At 39.2% G+C, this 18,487-nt stretch overlaps 1 protein-coding gene across 1 annotated transcript in view; it reads right to left on the bottom strand.

The window, feature by feature from the left end:
* Positions 1 to 13,911: 13,911 nt before the first annotated feature.
* TRAPPC3L (trafficking protein particle complex subunit 3L) overlaps positions 13,912 to 18,487 on the bottom strand; it is a 58,885-nt gene continuing 54,309 nt past the window's right edge. The window contains exon 7 of the mRNA XM_072765669.1: positions 13,912 to 16,126. Coding sequence (XP_072621770.1) covers positions 16,007 to 16,126 — 120 coding nt within the window. The 3' untranslated portion in view covers positions 13,912 to 16,006. The remainder of the gene's footprint in view (positions 16,127 to 18,487) is intronic.

The following is an 18,487-nucleotide window of genomic DNA, read 5'->3' as shown; positions in this document are numbered from 1 at the left end:
TCTAAGAAAACTTAAAAAAAAAACCCACCATAATGATTTTAGAGGTATAAGAGGAGACATTACATATATGAAACAAGAATAGAATAGTATCAAAAAACATTTAGAATACAAAAGAGTCCTTGGAGATTAGCATGATAGCAGAAATTAAAAATTCAGTAGAAGGATTAGAGGATACACTGGGAGGAAATCTTCCAGAAAGTAAAGGATTAAGATAAAGAGATGGGAAAGAAAGAAAAGTAAAGAAAATTAGAACACTCCTTTAAGAGATCTATCATCCTACTAAGAAGATTCCAGAAGAAAGCAAGGGAAATAGGTAGAATAGAATAAGATATCATCTAAGAAATAATTCAATACTTTTTCCTCAGATGGAAGGACATGGATTTCTAGATTGCAGAGTTCCATCAACGGATCAGGAAGTGGAAAGATATGGACCTCTCCCTCATAGGGAGAAGAAAAGAGGGCATGTCTCTGCCTCTCTCTTTCTGTGTCTCTCATGAATGAATAAATAAAATATTTTTAAAAAGGTAAATTTTAAAAGAAAAGAGGAACAAGAGATTTACTAAAATAATCATTAAAATGTATGGAGAGAATCTGCAAATGTTACCAATGTTCCTAATCAGTGCTTTACATCTTTTACAACGCCAAAGTCCCTTTCAGGGGTCCTCCAAATAAGGTTCTTATATCTACAGAGAAGAATACCTACATGATATTCCACTAAAGATTTTCCCATGTTCTCTGAAGTGATCAAAAATAATTGTATGACTGGAGCCATATGATCTGTCTGTTGAGAAGAATTTGTGTGTGTGTGTATGTGTGTTCTGAGATAACACAAAATCTTTAGTGACCTCTTTAATTAGTTCTGGTGACTACTGTATTTTCTCTATTGATTTAGGGTATGAAAAACAATACTCTGGTTATTGAATAGGTTTTTGTTCATTTTAGCCTTTCCTTCTCTTTGCAATGTCACTCAAAAATTTTTGAAGCAGGAGCCAGTGTGATTTAATAAATATGTATCCAGCATCTATTGTACAATTATAGCCTCGTGAGGGGGGCAGCCCCATAATCAAATAATTCTAACGTCATGAAATTTGTGTGAAGAGTAGTGTTTGTACATGTTGGAGAAGTAGTAGAGTGACAATTTGCCCTGGACCATTCTCAGATATTTATGTGAGTGAGGCAAGATATAAACTAAGGAGTTGAGAGAGGCGATAAGGGAAGGTTTTAGAGAACATGAGCCCTGAAGAGGTTTTTGGAAGATGAATTTTTGCCAGGTGTACAAGCAGGGAAAGAACATTGCAGGAAGAAGGAAAACCATGTGAAAAGGCAGAGCTACGAACAGCGCTGTGTATTTAGGAACCACATTACGTTAGCATTGCCCTGTGCGCAAGGGCTGGAAAGCAGGGTAGAGGGTGGGTCACTGAGGGCTTCGTTTTCATCATGGGGAACTTACACTTCACCCTGTAGACGATGAGAGGTAGTAAGGAAATTGGTGATACCATTGGATATGGATGATCATTCTGGTGAAGGATTTTTTTTTTAACTTGGTATTAGGAAACTTACATAAGCACAGAGAAAAAGAAAATAGTATAATGAGCCACTATAAACATAGATTTCAGAATTGCAAACATTGTTAAAAAGTGTTTATTAGGATTCCTGGGTGGCTCAGCGGTTTGGCACCTGCCTTCGGCCCAGGGCATGATCCTGGAGTCCCAAGATCAAGTCCCATGTTGGGCTCCCTGCATGGAGCCTGCTTCTCCCTCTGCCTGTGTCTCTGCCTCTCTCTCGCTCTCTCTATGTATCTCTCATGAATAAATAAATAAAATCTTTTTTAAAAAAGTGTTTATTATGGGGAAGTTTCAAGAATAAACATAAGTGGAGAAAATAATGTAAGGAGGCCTCTTGTACCCCTAAGTCAGTTTCAACAAGTATCAATTCATTACCGATCTTATCTACACTCCAACATAACTTCCCTTCAGTCCCAGATTGTTTTGAGGCACATCCCAAATGTCGTACAATTCCATCTGTAAATATGTAAGTGTATATCTTAGAAAGGAATACCTAAAACACCCACAGAATCTATACCACTGTGAGTGAGTGATAACGTGAACTATGGACTCTGGGTGATTATGATGTGTCAGTATAGGTTCATGAGCTGTAACAAATGCACCCCTCTGGTGGAGAATGTTGGTAATGGGGAAGGCTGTGCATGTTTGGGAGCAAGTGTTTCTTTTAAGATTTTATTTATTTATTTATTCATGAGAGACACACAGAGAGAAGCAGAGACACATGCAGAGGGAGAAACAGGCTCCCTAGGAGCCTGATGTGGGACTTGATCCCAGGACCCCAGGATCACAACCTGAGCCAAAAGCAGATGTTCAACCGCTGAGCACCCAGGTGTCCCTGGGAGCAAGGGGTTAATGGGAAAGCTCTGTACCTTCCCCTCAATTTTGCTGTAAACCTTAAAGCTTCTTTAAAAAACAAAGTCTTAATTAAAACAAAAATTAAAACAAAAACCACTCCAAAAAGCAAACAAAGTCCATAATATCATTACCACACCTAAAAAAACAATAATTCCCTAATATCATAAAATATCCAGGCAGTATTTTCCTTTCCACATCCTTCATAAAGGTATTACTTTGTTTAATTTGTTTGTTTTAGTAATCTCTACATCCAATGTAGGGCTCACACTCGTGACCCTGAGATCAAGAGTCATATGCTCTTCCAACTGAGCCAGCCAGACACCCCTAAAATATTACTTGTCTGAATTGGTATTCAGATAAGGTCCATATACTACCAAATATCTTTTTAAAATATCAAATTTTGAGAGGTACCTGGTGGCTCAGTTGGTTAAGCACCCACCTTTGGCTCAAGTCATGATCCCAGGGTCCTGGGATAGAAACCGCATTGGGCTCCCTGCTCAGTGGGGAGTCTGCTTCTCCCTCTGCCCCTCTCCCTCCTCTCATGCTCCGTCCCTCTCTTTCTCTCTCTCTAATGAACAAATAAATTCTTTTTAAAAATATCAATTCTATATTGTATTCACTTGATTCATTATTTTTAAAACTGTTAATTGTGGTAAAAAATATATAATATAAAATTTACCATCTTAATCATTTTTTAAGAAGATTGTGTTTATTTGAGAGAAAGATAAACAGAGTGAGAGAGCACTGAGCAGGTAAGAGAGGGAGAAGCAGGCTCCCTACTGAGCAGGAAGCCCGATTCGGAGCTTGATCCCGAGACTCTGGGATCATGACCTGAACTATAAGCAGACGCTTCACCGACTGAGCCACGCAGGTGCCCCCATCTTAACCATTTTTAAGTGTACAATTCAGTAGTACTAAGTATTTCACATTGTTGTGCAACCATCACCACTATCCATCTCCAGAACTCTCTGCATCTTGCAAAGCTGAAACTCTGTACTCATTAAACAATGACTCCCCAGACTCCCTTTGCCCCAGCTCCTGGCAAACTCCATTCCATTTCTGTCTCTATGCATTTGACTACTCCAGGTACCTCATGTAAGTGGAATCACGCAGTTTCTATTTTTTGTGACCGGCTTATTTCACTTAGTGAAATGTGTTCAAGATTCACCCACGTTGTAGCTTCTGTCAGAATGTCCTTCTTTTTCAGGCTGAATAATATGCCATTTTAAGCATATACCACATTTTGCTTATTAATTTATCCTTTGGTGGACACTTGGGCTGTTTCCACTATTTGTTTATTGTGAATAATGCTGCTGTAAGCCTGGGTATATAGATATTTCTCTGAGACTCTGCTTTTGATTCTTTGGGGCATATACCCAGAAGTGGAGTTTGCTGAGTTATATTTTTAGTTCAATGTTTAACCTTTTTAAGAACTACCACACTGTTTTCCATGGAGGCTGCACCATTCGGCATTCCCACTCACAGGATTCAAATTTTTTCACATCCTCAACATATTTGTTTCTCTTTTGTTTGCTTTTTGGTTATAGCCATCCTAATGGGTGTGAGGTGGCTATCTCACTGCAGTTTTAATTTGCATTATCCTGACAGTTTGAAGTTGAGCATCTTTGCATGTGGCCATCTGTAGATCTTTTTTGTAAAAATGCTGCCCATTTTTTTTCATTGAGTTGTTTATTTTTTGTTGTTGAACCATAGCAGTGCTTTATCTATTCTGAATGTTAACCCCTCATCAGATACATTATTTGAAAAATTTGAATATTTTCTACTATTCCATAAAGTGCCTTTTCACTCTGTTAATTGTGTTCTTCAATGCACAGAATTTTTAATTTTGATATACTACTTTTGTTGTCTGTGTTTTTGGTATCATATCTGGATTTTTTTAAGATTAATATACATCATATTGATAGTTTCCAACTCAAATTCTGGACTATAAGCCTTTTTTAAAAATTAGATGTAACTCTATCAAACTGACCTTATGCCTCCTTTTCCTCATCTCCAAAATCCCAGGTCTTAATAGCCACAGGATTACTACATCACTGTCTACCACAATACACATCCAAAGACTCAAAATAATGACATCAACATTACAGTAGATGATTTGCTTTCTAAGAGAAGTTTAGGACTTTTATTTTTATTGTTTTTCTGCTACCTTTTGTCCTTAAGGTATATCCTTTTAAGGTTGTGCAATCAAATCACTGTGTTTAAGATCACCTGAATTGGTGCTTTCAATGCCACTAGCTCATTATGTACTTGGGTTCATTTATTTATTTTGCTTTCATTTCTTAAGAATTGCTTTTAATTTAAAATGTTTAATTATTATGTGAAGTGATTGCATGGTTACAAAACCAAATCATCCCAAAAGGTGTATTTTGACAAATCTAGCTTTTATCCTTATGGCTTCCATACTGTTCCCTCTCTTAATGGTATCCTTTTAAAAAATGTTTTTAACTGGGGGGCCCAGATGGCTCAATCAGTTATGCCTTTGACTCTTGGTCCCTGCTCAGGTTATGATCTAAGGGTGTGAAATCTGCCTGCGTGGGGGCTCCCGCTCAATGGGGAGTCTGTTTGAGAGTCTTTCTCCCACCCTCTCCTTCCTCTCTGCTCTTCCCCCTGCTCACACATGTGTACATGTATATTCTCTAAAATAAAATAAGTAAATAAAATCTTTTAAAAACAAAAAAAAGGTTTTGATTTAGCCTTCCATCAAAAAATATATATGTACATTTTTTCTACTTTCCTTTTTATTTCTTGACAATATAATCTATAGATCACCACGCCATAGAATAAATAAGCTGCTACTCATTTCTTTTTCATAGCAGTATAGTACTCTTTTATGTGGATGTACTATAGTTTATTCAATCAGCCCTCTACAGGTAGACATTTAGTTGTTTTTATTTTGTAATTAATACATATGAATAGCCTTATGCAGACATCCGCAATAAACATTTTTCCAAATTTGATTACTATTTTTTGTGAATTATTAAAGAAAAATACAAACATGTTGTCTTTCTCCAAAAGTGTTTAACATATATCTGTAAAGAGATGACAATATCCTAAATATACCACACCACTCTCACATATAACATAATGAAGAAAATAATGGTGGGTTTTCAGGGAGAACAGAATGAGAGAATCACTGCTGTGGTGATAGGCTGAAAACTAGGGCAGTGGTACTGTGTAGGGAAAACAGAAATTTGACTCAAGAGATGTTTAGAGAAGGGACAGGAGTATTATTTAGCAAGACTTGGGGATATAATAAGCACTTTTACTTTCCTTTAAGATTACCTCAACTTACCTATGAAGGAGAAAAAAATCTCTTTTGATAATGTGTATACTTTCATTCTGTTATAGACCATATGGTTTGTAATTTTAGGGCAGTTACCTTGAGAAAATGAACCCTTGAGGTAGCTAAAGGACAAGGAGAATAAAGAACATTCACCCTACTTTTCATGGAGGCTCTTGTCACACCAGAAAATTAAGAGGCAGAGCAAATATGCAGTGAAGTTATGGTCTCCTGCCTATGTCCACCTTCTTGAGCAAAGCAGAGTCACAGTTCTATGCATGATCAGTCAAGGCACCCTAGGAATCCTCATGGCTAAAGGAGTCTGTGATTACACAGACACATTCCATGTACTTCATATTGATGTTTCAGAGAAACTTTCCCAAAAATTTGACATTAACAATAGAAGGCCACAGGAAGAAGACAAAATAGAGTGCAATCTTCCAAAATGGGTCAGTAAGACCTATAAGTTATCATCTTATTCATTCATTCATTCACTTTATATATTTGCCACTCAAAAAATATTAGTAAGTGTTGATTTTCAGAGACTGTGCCATGTGCTGGGAAAATAAGTAAGATGTGCTCTTTGCCAAAGAAGAACTCACAGACTAACTGGGGGGAAGGGGGGAGCATGTAGGAAGATACTCAGCATATAGAGTAGAGATATATAAAAGGTACTAAAGAGACCAGAAATTAGTGGGCAATTCACTCAGGTCCGGGGCAGGGGCTAGATGGGCCATTTAGGATAGTCTCCACTGAGTAGGGGACATATGTGGGAGGTGGAGCTAGACTTCCCCTGATGGATAAGGAGTATAGTATGTACTGGAAGCTATATCCCGTAGGCAGGAAAACAGAGGTTGGCAGTGTGGCTGCATCAGTATCTGATTTGTATATTATAGAGATCACTTGATTCTGGAGTCGAGAGAAATAGACATGAAAATTCACATCAGAAAGCAATTTAAAGAGTATAGATGTGGCCCTGAGCTAAGGGGAAAAGAAAGATCAGAAGTTTGGGGTGTAGAATTAAAAGACCTTGATGACAGATAAGATGTCGGGGTTACAGGGAAGGAAGAGTCAGAAATTGATACGAGGCTTTTAGTTTTAACAATGGGGACAGTTATCTAGGGCATAGAGTGATGGAGGAAAAAGAGGTTTTGCAGGGAGAGGACATAATGAGCTGCCTTTGGAACACACCAAATACATGCTTCTGGGACATGTAAGTGGTGCAGGGAATAGGAGCAGATGTGTGCAGAGAGTAGAGAGGAGAGGTTTTCTGTGTCAGGTTGTACTGCCCAGGGGGGAACGTCTGCCTTGAGCAAAGTGCCAACCATGGAGCCTGCATGTAGCAAAATTAGGGAAAGAAAGAAGAACTGGAGAGGAATGAGAGAGACTTATAATCAATAGCCAGCTGAAACACAAGAGAAGAGCCAGACTAAAGAAATTTAAAGTAAGCACTAGTCAGTATTTTAACATAGAATTATATACTTTCAAAGCTGGCACTCTTTCTTAGGTGACTTGGTTCTGCTGGAACAAAATCCCACAGACTTGGTGGCTTACACAACAGCAGACATTTATTTCTCACCATTCTGGAGGCGGGGATGTTCAAGATCAAGATGCTAGCAGCATCAATGTCTGGGGAGGACCCTCCCCAGACGGGTTTGCTGGTGGCTGCCCTGTTGCACCCTCCCATGGAGGAGGCAGAGAGAGATCTTGGATCTCTTTCTCTTTTTCTAAGATCATTAACCCCATGATGAGGGCCTCCACCCTCAAGGCCTAATGTAACCCCAATCACATCCCAAAGGTCCCACCTCCAAATACTATCGTTTTGGGGATTGGGGCTTCAACACACGAAATTTGGGGGGAGGCAAATATTCAGACCATAGAACATTTTCTTGCTACCTCATATTTTCTTAAAATTTGCCAGTAGAAGAAGGGAAGCAGTGTTAAGAGAATGTTTTTCCAGGACAGTAGAGTCTTGAGTGTATTTTTAGGTTTATGAGAAGGGGCCAAGTGGAAGTGAAGATGGGAGGGTGACAGAGTTAAGGTCTCTGACCAGGCAATGGGAACTAGGACATGCCTGTCCTCTACCAGAATAAGCAATTCCACATGCTATTATTTATTTATCCAATTTGCTCTTTCCTGGAGTCTTTCTCTGTTGATAATGACATCATTATTAACCTTTCCGGTCTTAGCAACCTTATTAATGTAAAAAAGTGGTACACTTTAAATATCTCCAAGACCATGTTTGGCCCTAAACTTCTATCTTTATGGCTTTTTCTATAAAGTCCATCATCCCAGAACTGGAAAAGAACTTTTTGAGTTATTGTGTGGTCTCTCTCCCTGCCACCTAGCCAAATCTGCTGCAAATATTTCTGCCTCTAGCAGGTAGCTACGAGACACATCATCAAGACTTAGTTCAACTGTGTTCAACTATATTTAACTTTAGATTATGGAGTACACATCTTTGCCAAGAGACAGCTGGCCCCGTCCATGCACAGAAACACCATCTTAATCAACTACCAGGCCAGGAGTAGTTGGATTCTTGGCAAAGAACTGCCCCTTGAGCTGTCTAAACTCAAGCAACTGATTTTGGGGCTCCTTACCTCTCATCCATTCATTTAGACTTGACACCCTCCAGAGGGACCCCTTCCAGCATGTGTGCAGGACAGCTTAACAGGCCTGTTTTTCACCTCCCAAGGGTGTTGAAAAGTGTACTGTTTAGACCTGGAGCTTTTCCCGACTGTCAGGAATGCCCTAGGTGGCCACAAAACAGTCACAGGTTAGTTTCCACTGACTGTAGAGGAAGGGATTTGCTTCTTCCTGTTGGTTTTATGTGTCTGCAGCAGTAAAAATTATGTCTATGGACATGTTTACTTATTAGTTTCAGCTTTTGTGCTGCTTTCCCTGAGGTGTTCCACCCCTCCTATAGTAGCATTTGTTAGCTTTCCACAAAATTCTCTATGAAATCTTGGAAAATCTTCCCCAAAGGGAAATAATGTCATTTCCTTTACATCTTTGGGAAAATCACCTTACAATCTTGGTAGTCCGGTTTGGGGGCTTTCTGTGGTTGGCCTGAGGGGTCATTTCTCCGTGTGTACCATCGGCAGTTTCAGAATACAGGGGTAACTGAGGCAACTTTGAAGCTACAAATGTAGTTGCTGCATGGAGGAGCTCTCTAAGAGGGCCTGCAACCAGATCTCTCTCTTTCCTTTGGAGGCAGAGGAAATCCCGCCTGTGATCCAAGTGGAGTCTCAGGTAAGCGCCTCCCGTCAGGATGCTATCTGCCTTGTGTCGGTGTCAGGGTGGAGCACAGAGGTATAGGTGATCTATATTTTCTCCCCAGGCATGTATTTGATCGCTCAACCCAAAGGCTGGGCTATTTTCTCTCTCTGGGTGTGAATGGGAGAGCATGAGCCATGGCCCACAGCACAAGGTAACCTCCTCTGGCTTCCCTCCACCTCCATCTCCACAAAGACGCTGAAACTTGCTTCACAGGGAAGATTGAGGCCCCAGGTGATGGGCTCTGTCAAGGTCTTCCCCTGATGTCTCCTATCCCAACCCCAATCATGCCAGCCCTCTCCACCTTGTTCGCTCTTTTCTCAGGGGTTGGGGTGATCATTGTACAGCTCAGAGTCAAACTTTATTGATCTGGATCCTGACCCCCTCTGTGTCCCCAGAGTCTTGCTTCCTCAGTTGGTCCCTCTCTCTTGTATCTTCAAATGCCTGCATTCTTTAAAAACAAAAATAAAAATAAAAGAGCAAACAACCACTCAACATTACCCAGGTATCCTCCATCTCTTTCCATTTGCAATCAAGTTCCAGGAATCATCTCAAGATAATCACAAAGCATCTCTCCTCCTGCTGACTCTGCACTCCACTGTGATGAGTCTGCTATCTCCATGAAATTGCTGTCTCTGTCCTGAAATTGCTCTGAGGCAGAGACCCTCTCCTTGTCAAACAGAATGTTCCTTTTCTGGCCTTTCTTGGCTCTTCTCTGGCCTCTAATGCCTCTGACCACTCTGCTCTCCTTGAGACTCTCTTAGCTTTCATGTCATCAGGTTCTCTCATCTCCATGTGTGATGGCAAGTTCAGCCTCACCTGTGCTCTTCTTTCCCTGCTGCCTCTTCAATGGTGGTGTTTGTCCAGATTCTTTGTTCCTTGTATTTCCTGAAGTCCATGCTCTTCATGCCCCAGATGTTGCCATCCACATCCATTACTTTATTATCCATGTACCCATGACTCCAAAGCCCATCTTCAGTCCAGGCCTCTTTTCTGAGCTTCTGTGGTTGTTGGGATGTTTCAAAGTCACCTCAAACTCAAAATATTCACAGCTTATTAGCTTCTTCCTAAGCTGCCTCCTCTTCTTGTGGTCCCCCAGTCAGCTTCCCAAATGAGACAGGAGATACTCTGGAGCCATTGTCATCTCCCTCCACTCATCAGCCTGGTCTTAATGCACTTAAAGCACCAGCTCCTTTTTAGTTTCATACTGAACTCTTTGTCTTTGTTACCAACCTAATGTCTTGCAGATTGTTATGAAAATTAAGTGGCACACCACATAATTGTGTACCTAGTACCAGATAAATATCTTAATTGAATCCAAAACCAAGAAAACAGCATTTCCAGGTGCTTCTATTGTTAGGTATATCCAGACCACAGGGAATTAGCATTTCCTCTTTTAGGCCATTAAAACCTGTGATTCACATACTGCACAGAAAGGCCAAATCACCAAGTAGTCTGCTGGCTTAAAAGATTTAGGCCACTGGGAGGCTCTGGGAGGATTGTTCTGACTTTGAAATCTTTGGGTAATTCGATGGGATTTTGAGTTTCCTGCAAAAATAGTTGAAGTACCTGAAATGTCTGAGTTTTGTTTGTTTTTAAAGAGCTACCACTGATTCAAAATGTCTTCTCCCTATGGGGTCTCCCTTTTCTGGGACTTGTATGCTAGGTAGATGCACACTATCATGCATGGTTGCTAGTCCCTCTCTCCTGCCACCCTTTCCTTTCTGTGAGGAGGAAAGCTATTGTAAAGCCAAATTTATTTCACTGGGCATTCAACCACGCAAGAAATGTAATAATAAAGTTTATTCTTGGGCACCTGGGTGGCTCAGTTGGTTAAGCATCTGCCTTCGGCTTAGGTCACGAACCCAGAGTCCTAGGATTCAGTCCTCCATTGGACTCCTTGCTCAGTGGGGAGTCTGCTTCTCCTTCTGACCTTCCTCCTTTCTCTCTCTCTCTCTCTTTCCCTCACTCTCTCTCCTTTTCTCTCCCTCTAAAAAATAAATACAATCTTTGAAAAAATTAAAGTTTTTCTCTTTGGTGTTCTCCATTATGTTGCAAATTATCGCCTATTTATCAGGCAGTGGACTTTGTTGCATTACATAACAGAATATTCTACTTGCTCAAAGAATGCAGTAAATTTATTAGTTCATGTAACAAGCAGACTTTCTGCTATCAGTCCATTCATCCTTGTCCTCTGCCCTTTGTCAGCAGCAATGATTGTGGTCTGGGGAATGCCATGTCCTGACTGGCTGAGATCAGACTGGCAAGGAGGTGGTTTTCAAATGGGAAAGAGCCACTGTGCCCAGGTGATAGCAATGGAGCAGGAGATAGCAATGACTTTTCCTGAAAGATAGGTTGCCTAATAAAATAACAGGCTGCTGAACAGAAAAACGTCAGTCTATTAGTGGAGAATATAGGCAGCCAACAAACATCCATTACATGAAGCTTAATGAAGATAAAAGAAGTGGAAGGGGCAATAAAGGACGAAGTAAAGGAGATGCAGGAAGAATCTTTGGGAAAAAGAAAAAGAAGTGTAGGTAGTGGTAACAGAGCTCCAAGAAGAAAAAACGGAAGACAAAAGAAACCAAAAGAAGAAAAACAAAAATTTAACTGGGAAAGACAGAGTTTGAGTTTGAGGGAGAACAAGGAATTATCCTAGGACATTTATTTCTTATCTGTTTTTAGTGAAGGATTTCCAACTTCTGATATGTTTTGTTTAGCTCTTCCTTTCTTAGTGAAACACTTGAAAAAGAAAATTTGGCTAATGATTGCTGTGGCTGTGCCTTATTCTCGTTTGTAGGGTGACTGTTGCTGATTAAGTAAGAACTGGGTGTCTCCTTCTCAAATTACAGACTGATACATTATACTTCCATATCCCCTTTCCCTCTGTCTGCTTATTTGCCATAGCCACTGTTGGTCAACCACTGGTCATGTCCAGCTGAAGTTCTGGAAGGTTTATCAGAATGAAGAAGTACAACTGGACAGAATTTTTTTTTAACATGCAACCAACAGAATAAACAAAGCTTGGCTCTCTTTTTAAAGAAGAAAATGTTTGTCCTACTAAGTTTCTGGGGTTGAGAGGTTACCTTCATCACGGACTTCAGTGTTAATGAGGAGGATTTAATTAGCCTCCAAGGCTGTGAAATATAGCAATCACTCAGAGTCTACAGTCCCACCCAACAGACCCTTAACAGTGAATAATATTATCTCTTTCAATGTTGACTGCGTTAGTTAGTATTTAGTAGTTCTTGATGAAAGTGGCCTCTTTGGTTACAAGATCTTTAATGTCGTTTTCTCACTTCATGCATCTGGTTTTCCATATTTCTACTTTAGTCCTTTATAAACAGAGAGTAAAGGGAACTTTCCACTTATTCATAATAGCCCATTCCAAATGCTAAAGAGATCCAGGCTTCTAGTAACTAACGGATGAACCTAAGGGATGTGAGAAGACAATAAGCAAGTATGTAAGCTGTTGAGGGGAGTATTTCTGATTCCCTGCAACTTTATTGAATAGCAACCACAGTAGGTCTCCCCTGTAAATGGCTCAGGTAGCAATCTGGTGATGTTGTTTGAATAGCAATAAACTCTCTCTCTGCCCGGAACTTTTCTTCCCTTTTGGCTTTGACAAGACAATAAAAAAAATCTCTGCATTATTCAAGGTTTAGGGTTTAGAGTGAAGGATTTTATGAAATAAAAATGTGGTGTAACTCTGTATGTACACTATGCAACTTCCACAAAGACATTATTAGAAAGACTCAGCTTCACACCAAGAGAGTGAAAATATACTTGGAACCCAGAGGACGGTGTGCAACCTTTCTGAAGTATGAAATCTTTACATAGAAACTTTTCTGTTTTCATGGGTCACCGCTCAGCATTTCATTGATCTCTGATGGTCTTCCTTACCTTTTCCTTTCTCCTTCTCTATTAACCTGAATCCTCCCCCCTTAACTCTGTGTCCAAGCTCAAGGAGACCCAATAGGTCTTTGGGAATTTGTGCTGTACATTAGAGTAGCCACTAGCTGCGTGTGGCTATTGAACACTTAAAATATGATGTGTGACTGAGGAAATGAATTTTTAATTTAACTTTAGTTCATTTAAATTTAAAAATTGAAGCTATTAAACAACACCAAACACAGATTTATTGTTTTGGTAGAACTACTGGAAGCTTTGAACATTTACCATTGAATTGAGATGTGCTAAAAGTATGAAATACACACTACAGTTTAAAGACATTTTAAGCAAGGATGTGATGTAAAAGATGTAAATGGTCTCAATAATTTTTATATTGACTAAATGTTGAAATAATAATACTTTGGATAATTAATCCACTTATAAAATTTTGGATAGTCTAAATAAAGCATATTATTAAAATTGGTGTTCCCTACTACTTTTGGCCTTTTTAAAAAAGGATTTATTTATTTATTTATTTATTTGAGAGAGAGAGAGTAGGGGGAGGGTAGAGGGAGAGAAAGAGAATCATCAGAAGGTTCAGTGCTGAGCATGGACCAAGGATCAATCCCACGGGATCCTTGAGAGATCATGACATGAGCCAAAACCAAGAGCTGGATGCTCAACCAACTGAACCACCCAGGCATCCCTCCTTCTTACTTTTTGAGTGTGGCTATTAGAAAATTTATATATGTGGCTCTACTTCTAACAGTATTTTTAGATTCTTAACTTTCCTCAGGATAGAGCACCTAGTGAATACAGTAGTCTCTCCTCACGTGTAGTTTTGCTTTCCAGTCAACCACGGTCTGAAAGCAGATGATTCTCCTTCTGACTTCTGGTCAGAAGGTCCATAGTAACCTAACTCTCCATCGCAATGCCTCCATCAGTCACTTCATGTTATCTCATCATATAGGCATTTTATCATCGCACATCATCACAGAAAGGTGAGTATAGTACAATAAGAAATCCCACATTTATATAACTTTTATTATAGTATGTTGTCATTGTTTTATTTTGTTATTATTATTATAAATCTCTTACTGTGCCTAATTTATAAATTAAATTTTATCGCAGCTATGTATATATAGGAAAAACATAGTATATATAGGGTTTAGTACTATCTGTGGCTTCAGGCATCCACTGGGGGTCTTGGAACATATCCTCTGTGGATAAGGGAGGACTATTCTCTCAGTTAAATAGGTCACTGTTCATACCACAAATTCAGTCCCAAAGACTGGTGTCTCCCACTCTAAGATGGAGAACAAGCCTTATCCTGAAACCCTCACCAGTTCTCACACTCCACATCATTGAGAGCATCAGATTCACCTGTCCTCAGGTGGGTGGGCAATGAAGACAGTGCCAAGGCAGTTTGGATGGCTGGGTCAGGAAAGAAAGGAGAGCACGATATAGTCAGGTTAGAGAATATTCCAGAGCATGGAACATTTACAAAAGGTTAGTTGGGTACTGATTTAAGAGGAAGGCCCTTAGACATGAGTATTTTGGGTTCCTGGAGGGGTGAGTGTACTATAAAGGAGAAAGAGGAACAGAAGATGGAAATATCCCAAAAAGAAGTTTTGGGATGAATGGCAGGCAAACATTCTTCTGGAGGCATCAGTTTAAAATACATGGCATTGTGATATCCCTTCTGACGTCAGGTAGCAGTCTTCTTCGAGACTCTACTCTTGGTCTTCTGTGGAACTGGCTTGAAGTTCCCTCCATGGTTGCTGCAACTGCCCCAGTGATGCTATTTGGTTCTTAATACCAACCTCAATGTCCTTTTGAAGAGACAGCTTGAGTAGGTAGGGAACAAATAATTTCCTCATGTCTTCAAAATCCAAAAATGTGGAATTTCAGTGGTTCCTGATGTCATTTAAAGCCATTTATATAATTTAAGATATTTATCACGTTCAGTGGTGTCATTGTATAGATGAAAGAGAGCACGTAATCTTTTATGTGCCTGGCCTGAGATGAGCCATTAGTTAGGATCAGCTGAATCCACTAGAAACAGACCTGGGACTGTGTCTTCAGGCTCCTGAGTCCTTGTTGAGGTCTACCACGATCATATCCTTTATGCTAGTTTTAACTGATGGACTCACACTAATTCTAATGTACTTGGAATTTCAGTTTTCTGCAGAGTCCAGTAGATTCTGGACTGCCATAGAGGCTACCTGCGTATGCTGATGGTCTGGTAAAGATTATTGTTTATTTAATCCAGTACATTTTAAATTTTAAATATGTTCTGGTCACAAAGTATGCTTTGTAAGGTTTTTTAGGGTATAAAAAATGATAGCAGAAATTCTAACTGAATAAGCTTTGGGGTAAGAAAGTATTTTCAAAAAATATTATTTACCTCTCATTTTAGAGGTTTCCTGGCCTGCCCATCAGCAATGTTTCATAAGAAAAGGAAGACATTTGGTCAATATTATCTAAAATTTACATGAATTAAAATTAAATACTATTTTAAAATATTTCAGAATTAGCATACAAATAAACAGCTTGCCTTGGTAGTTATAAATCAAGGGAGAGCAGCTTTAGGAGGCTGAAGTGATAACCTGAGCCAATATATAAGAGAAATCATATCCATAGTTACTCAAAAATATGGAAAAGTGTTATAAATGGCACTATTTCTATAGAGAATGCAATATATGGTATCTAGAAATTGTCTACATATAGTGAACTCTATATTGTATCATTTCATATATTTTTCCAATAAGAATGGATAAATATACCAACTGTGCAGTTGGTATGCTTTGTTTTTCATTATCATAAATAAATGAAATCAGTGGACTCTGTTAGGATGGACTATATGATATGTGGAATTCATGTATGCTATCTTATTTGTATATGAAATATTATGGAAATAAGATTGAAAATGTGTAATTTATAAGCAAAGGAAAAAAACAGCTTTAATCCTAGTGCTCTGCACTTCAAATTTCTGACTGATATATAAACCATTTAAAGCCCATGCTATTATTAAACAATTCAAAATTTCAATGGCTCTATATATTTAGATAATATTACTCCTCAACTGGCCACCCTGTGGCATTTTGCATGCAATTCTTCACTTTTTCCGTCTGTATTTTTTCTCATCTAGCTTTTTCAGAAATGTTATTCCTATTTCTGTCACACGGTCGCCTTTCAGTGTGTCTTGCAAGAATGTAACATCAGCAGCCAAATGAACCTAGGAAAGGGAAAAAATAAAAAATAAACCAGGCCTGCATCATTTAATTTTTTAAAACAAACAAACAAAAACAACCTCTCTAAATTTGTCTCTGCTTTCAGCTTTACTTACCCCAGAAGGGGCTGACTTTCCTTCAGGAATGATAAAAAAGAGCTTGCTCTGGGAGATGAAGGGCCCTTTGCTATGTGTCCTCCAGACATGGTCTGGCCGAGTGGCAGCTCTGTGGTGTGAATCCACAGAGAGAAGGGGGGCCCAGGCCGGGCCCAACCTGGCTGTCTCTGGGGGCAAGCGCAGAGAGATGAGCCCACTCTTGCTCACAGCGCAGAGCTGAACTATGGGTCCATCTCAAGAAGAACACAAATTCCCAACTGAAAAATAGCCTTGATCCAATGTGCCTTGTCAGACAGAACTTCTGAGGATAAATGGATTCTTAAACGATTTCTTTCCCACTGACTTGCAATCAATCATTCTGTCATCAGCTAAATAACATAATCATTTGTCCTAACAACATTTAGGAATCACTTATGGCTTTGAGAGCTTTGAAAAAGCATCAGCTAAATAAATTACAAATATAAAATTAATGATAGAAATTACAGACATGAATATTTGATATCCAGCCCTTCTTTCCCTCTGTAAAGCATTTCTCACTTCCCATACATTGACGTAATCCCACAGGGCTTACTTCCCTATTCATTAAAATGCATTCAAATAAGAGCAGCATATTGCTGACCTACTACCCTCAATAGAGTGTCTGTTCAGCTATTTTACGTCATTGGGATAAGTAAGATTACTAAACGAAAGTACTTGGTTGGTAAAAGCAAGTAATAATAATAAGTGATAAAACCTGAGTTTAATAGGCAATTGAAATACAGAAGTTATATTTACCATCATTTTCCCCCACCCCATGAGATCAAAAACAATTTTGTTTTTTGTCAAAATTTAACAGAAGTTCAATTAAAATGAACAAGGAGGCTATGTTGAAGCTATTTGGATATTGGAGGCCGCATGAGGTCTGATATGTTTGTCATATAGCACATAGAATCAACTGTTATCCATGAAAGCTGGAGAATTCTTTATCCTATTTTTGCCTTTGTTTTATGGATCATCCCTTTGCTTATAAGGGAATATTTCCCTTCCCCTTTCTTGATTTCTGGATTATAAGGCAATCTTTAAAAATTGGTAGGATAGAAACATGCAAAATCTATGTGAATAAAACATGATTTCTATAGTTGTATTCTATTGGATTCCCTGTTATTATGTCCTTCCTCTAATTATCAGCAATAATTGAAAAATTACATGAATGTCTCATTATTGGGTGGGTCAACACATGTCGAGTCTTTGGCTACTCTCTGGTCCCACCACTCTTAATAACTAAGCTTCTGGAAAAATGAGACATTGTGGACTGTTACCTCTTTCTAAGCTGCCTTTGGCTCTACAGTCTTTGACAGATGGTCTTCTTCTTCCTTCACTTTCCCAAACCAGCTTTTACTAAGGTCCTTCCTGACTTTTGGGTCCCTGCGTGTTTTGAATATTTCTCAGGTTTTGTTTTGCTTCACCTCTCTGCTGTCCTTGTGACTCTGTCCCTTTTCTTGAAATATTCTCCTCCTTTGTTTCTGACTCCATTCTGTCCTTGTATTTTTCTCACCTTTGATTACTCCTTCTTGGTACCCTTTGCAGCCTTTGTATTCTCTCTTCAACTTACTCATTACATGTTATCATTTCCTAGGGTTCCACCTCTGACTCCTTTTCCTTCTTCCTCTACACACTCCCTACACGCTTTTGACAGCCCACATCTCTCTGTGGTTTCCAGACATGTGTAATAGCTGCTTATTGGATATCATCACTTGCCTGTGTGTTAAACACCTCAAACCTAGAACCTCCCAAGCTGAACTCCTCATTTTGTGTCTCCTAACCCCACTGTACCTCTCCTTGGTTTACTCTCTTAATCAATAGTACAACCATCCTTACAGGTTGCTCAGAACCCTGAATAATTCCTGACTCTTCTTCCCAATCTTGTCTCTTTCAGTCAACTGATATCCTAGTCTTCAGTCTAATTAATTACTATTCTGCTTTCTTAATGTTGTTCAAATCCATTCCTATTGTCAGGGCTTTATTCTGGTTTTTCTTGAGGTTACCATCATCAGCTTCCCAACTGCCCTCTTCTTCCCTCCAGCATCCTACCCTACTGTACACTTCTGCTTTGATGACAAAGGAATGAAATTTCTAAACCACAAATCTCAAAATCTCATTCCCTTGTTTATCAACCTCTAATAGGTCTTTGCGGCTTTCGTTACAAAAGTCTAAATTCCCAACTTGGGTCATACGAATGATCCCACCACTTTCTCAAAATTAGGCCTCTGT

This window comes from Vulpes vulpes, chromosome 1 (assembly GCF_048418805.1).
Source record: "Vulpes vulpes isolate BD-2025 chromosome 1, VulVul3, whole genome shotgun sequence".
Classification (NCBI taxonomy): Eukaryota; Metazoa; Chordata; class Mammalia; order Carnivora; family Canidae; genus Vulpes; species Vulpes vulpes.
This window is presented reverse-complemented; position numbering and strand designations above follow the sequence as displayed.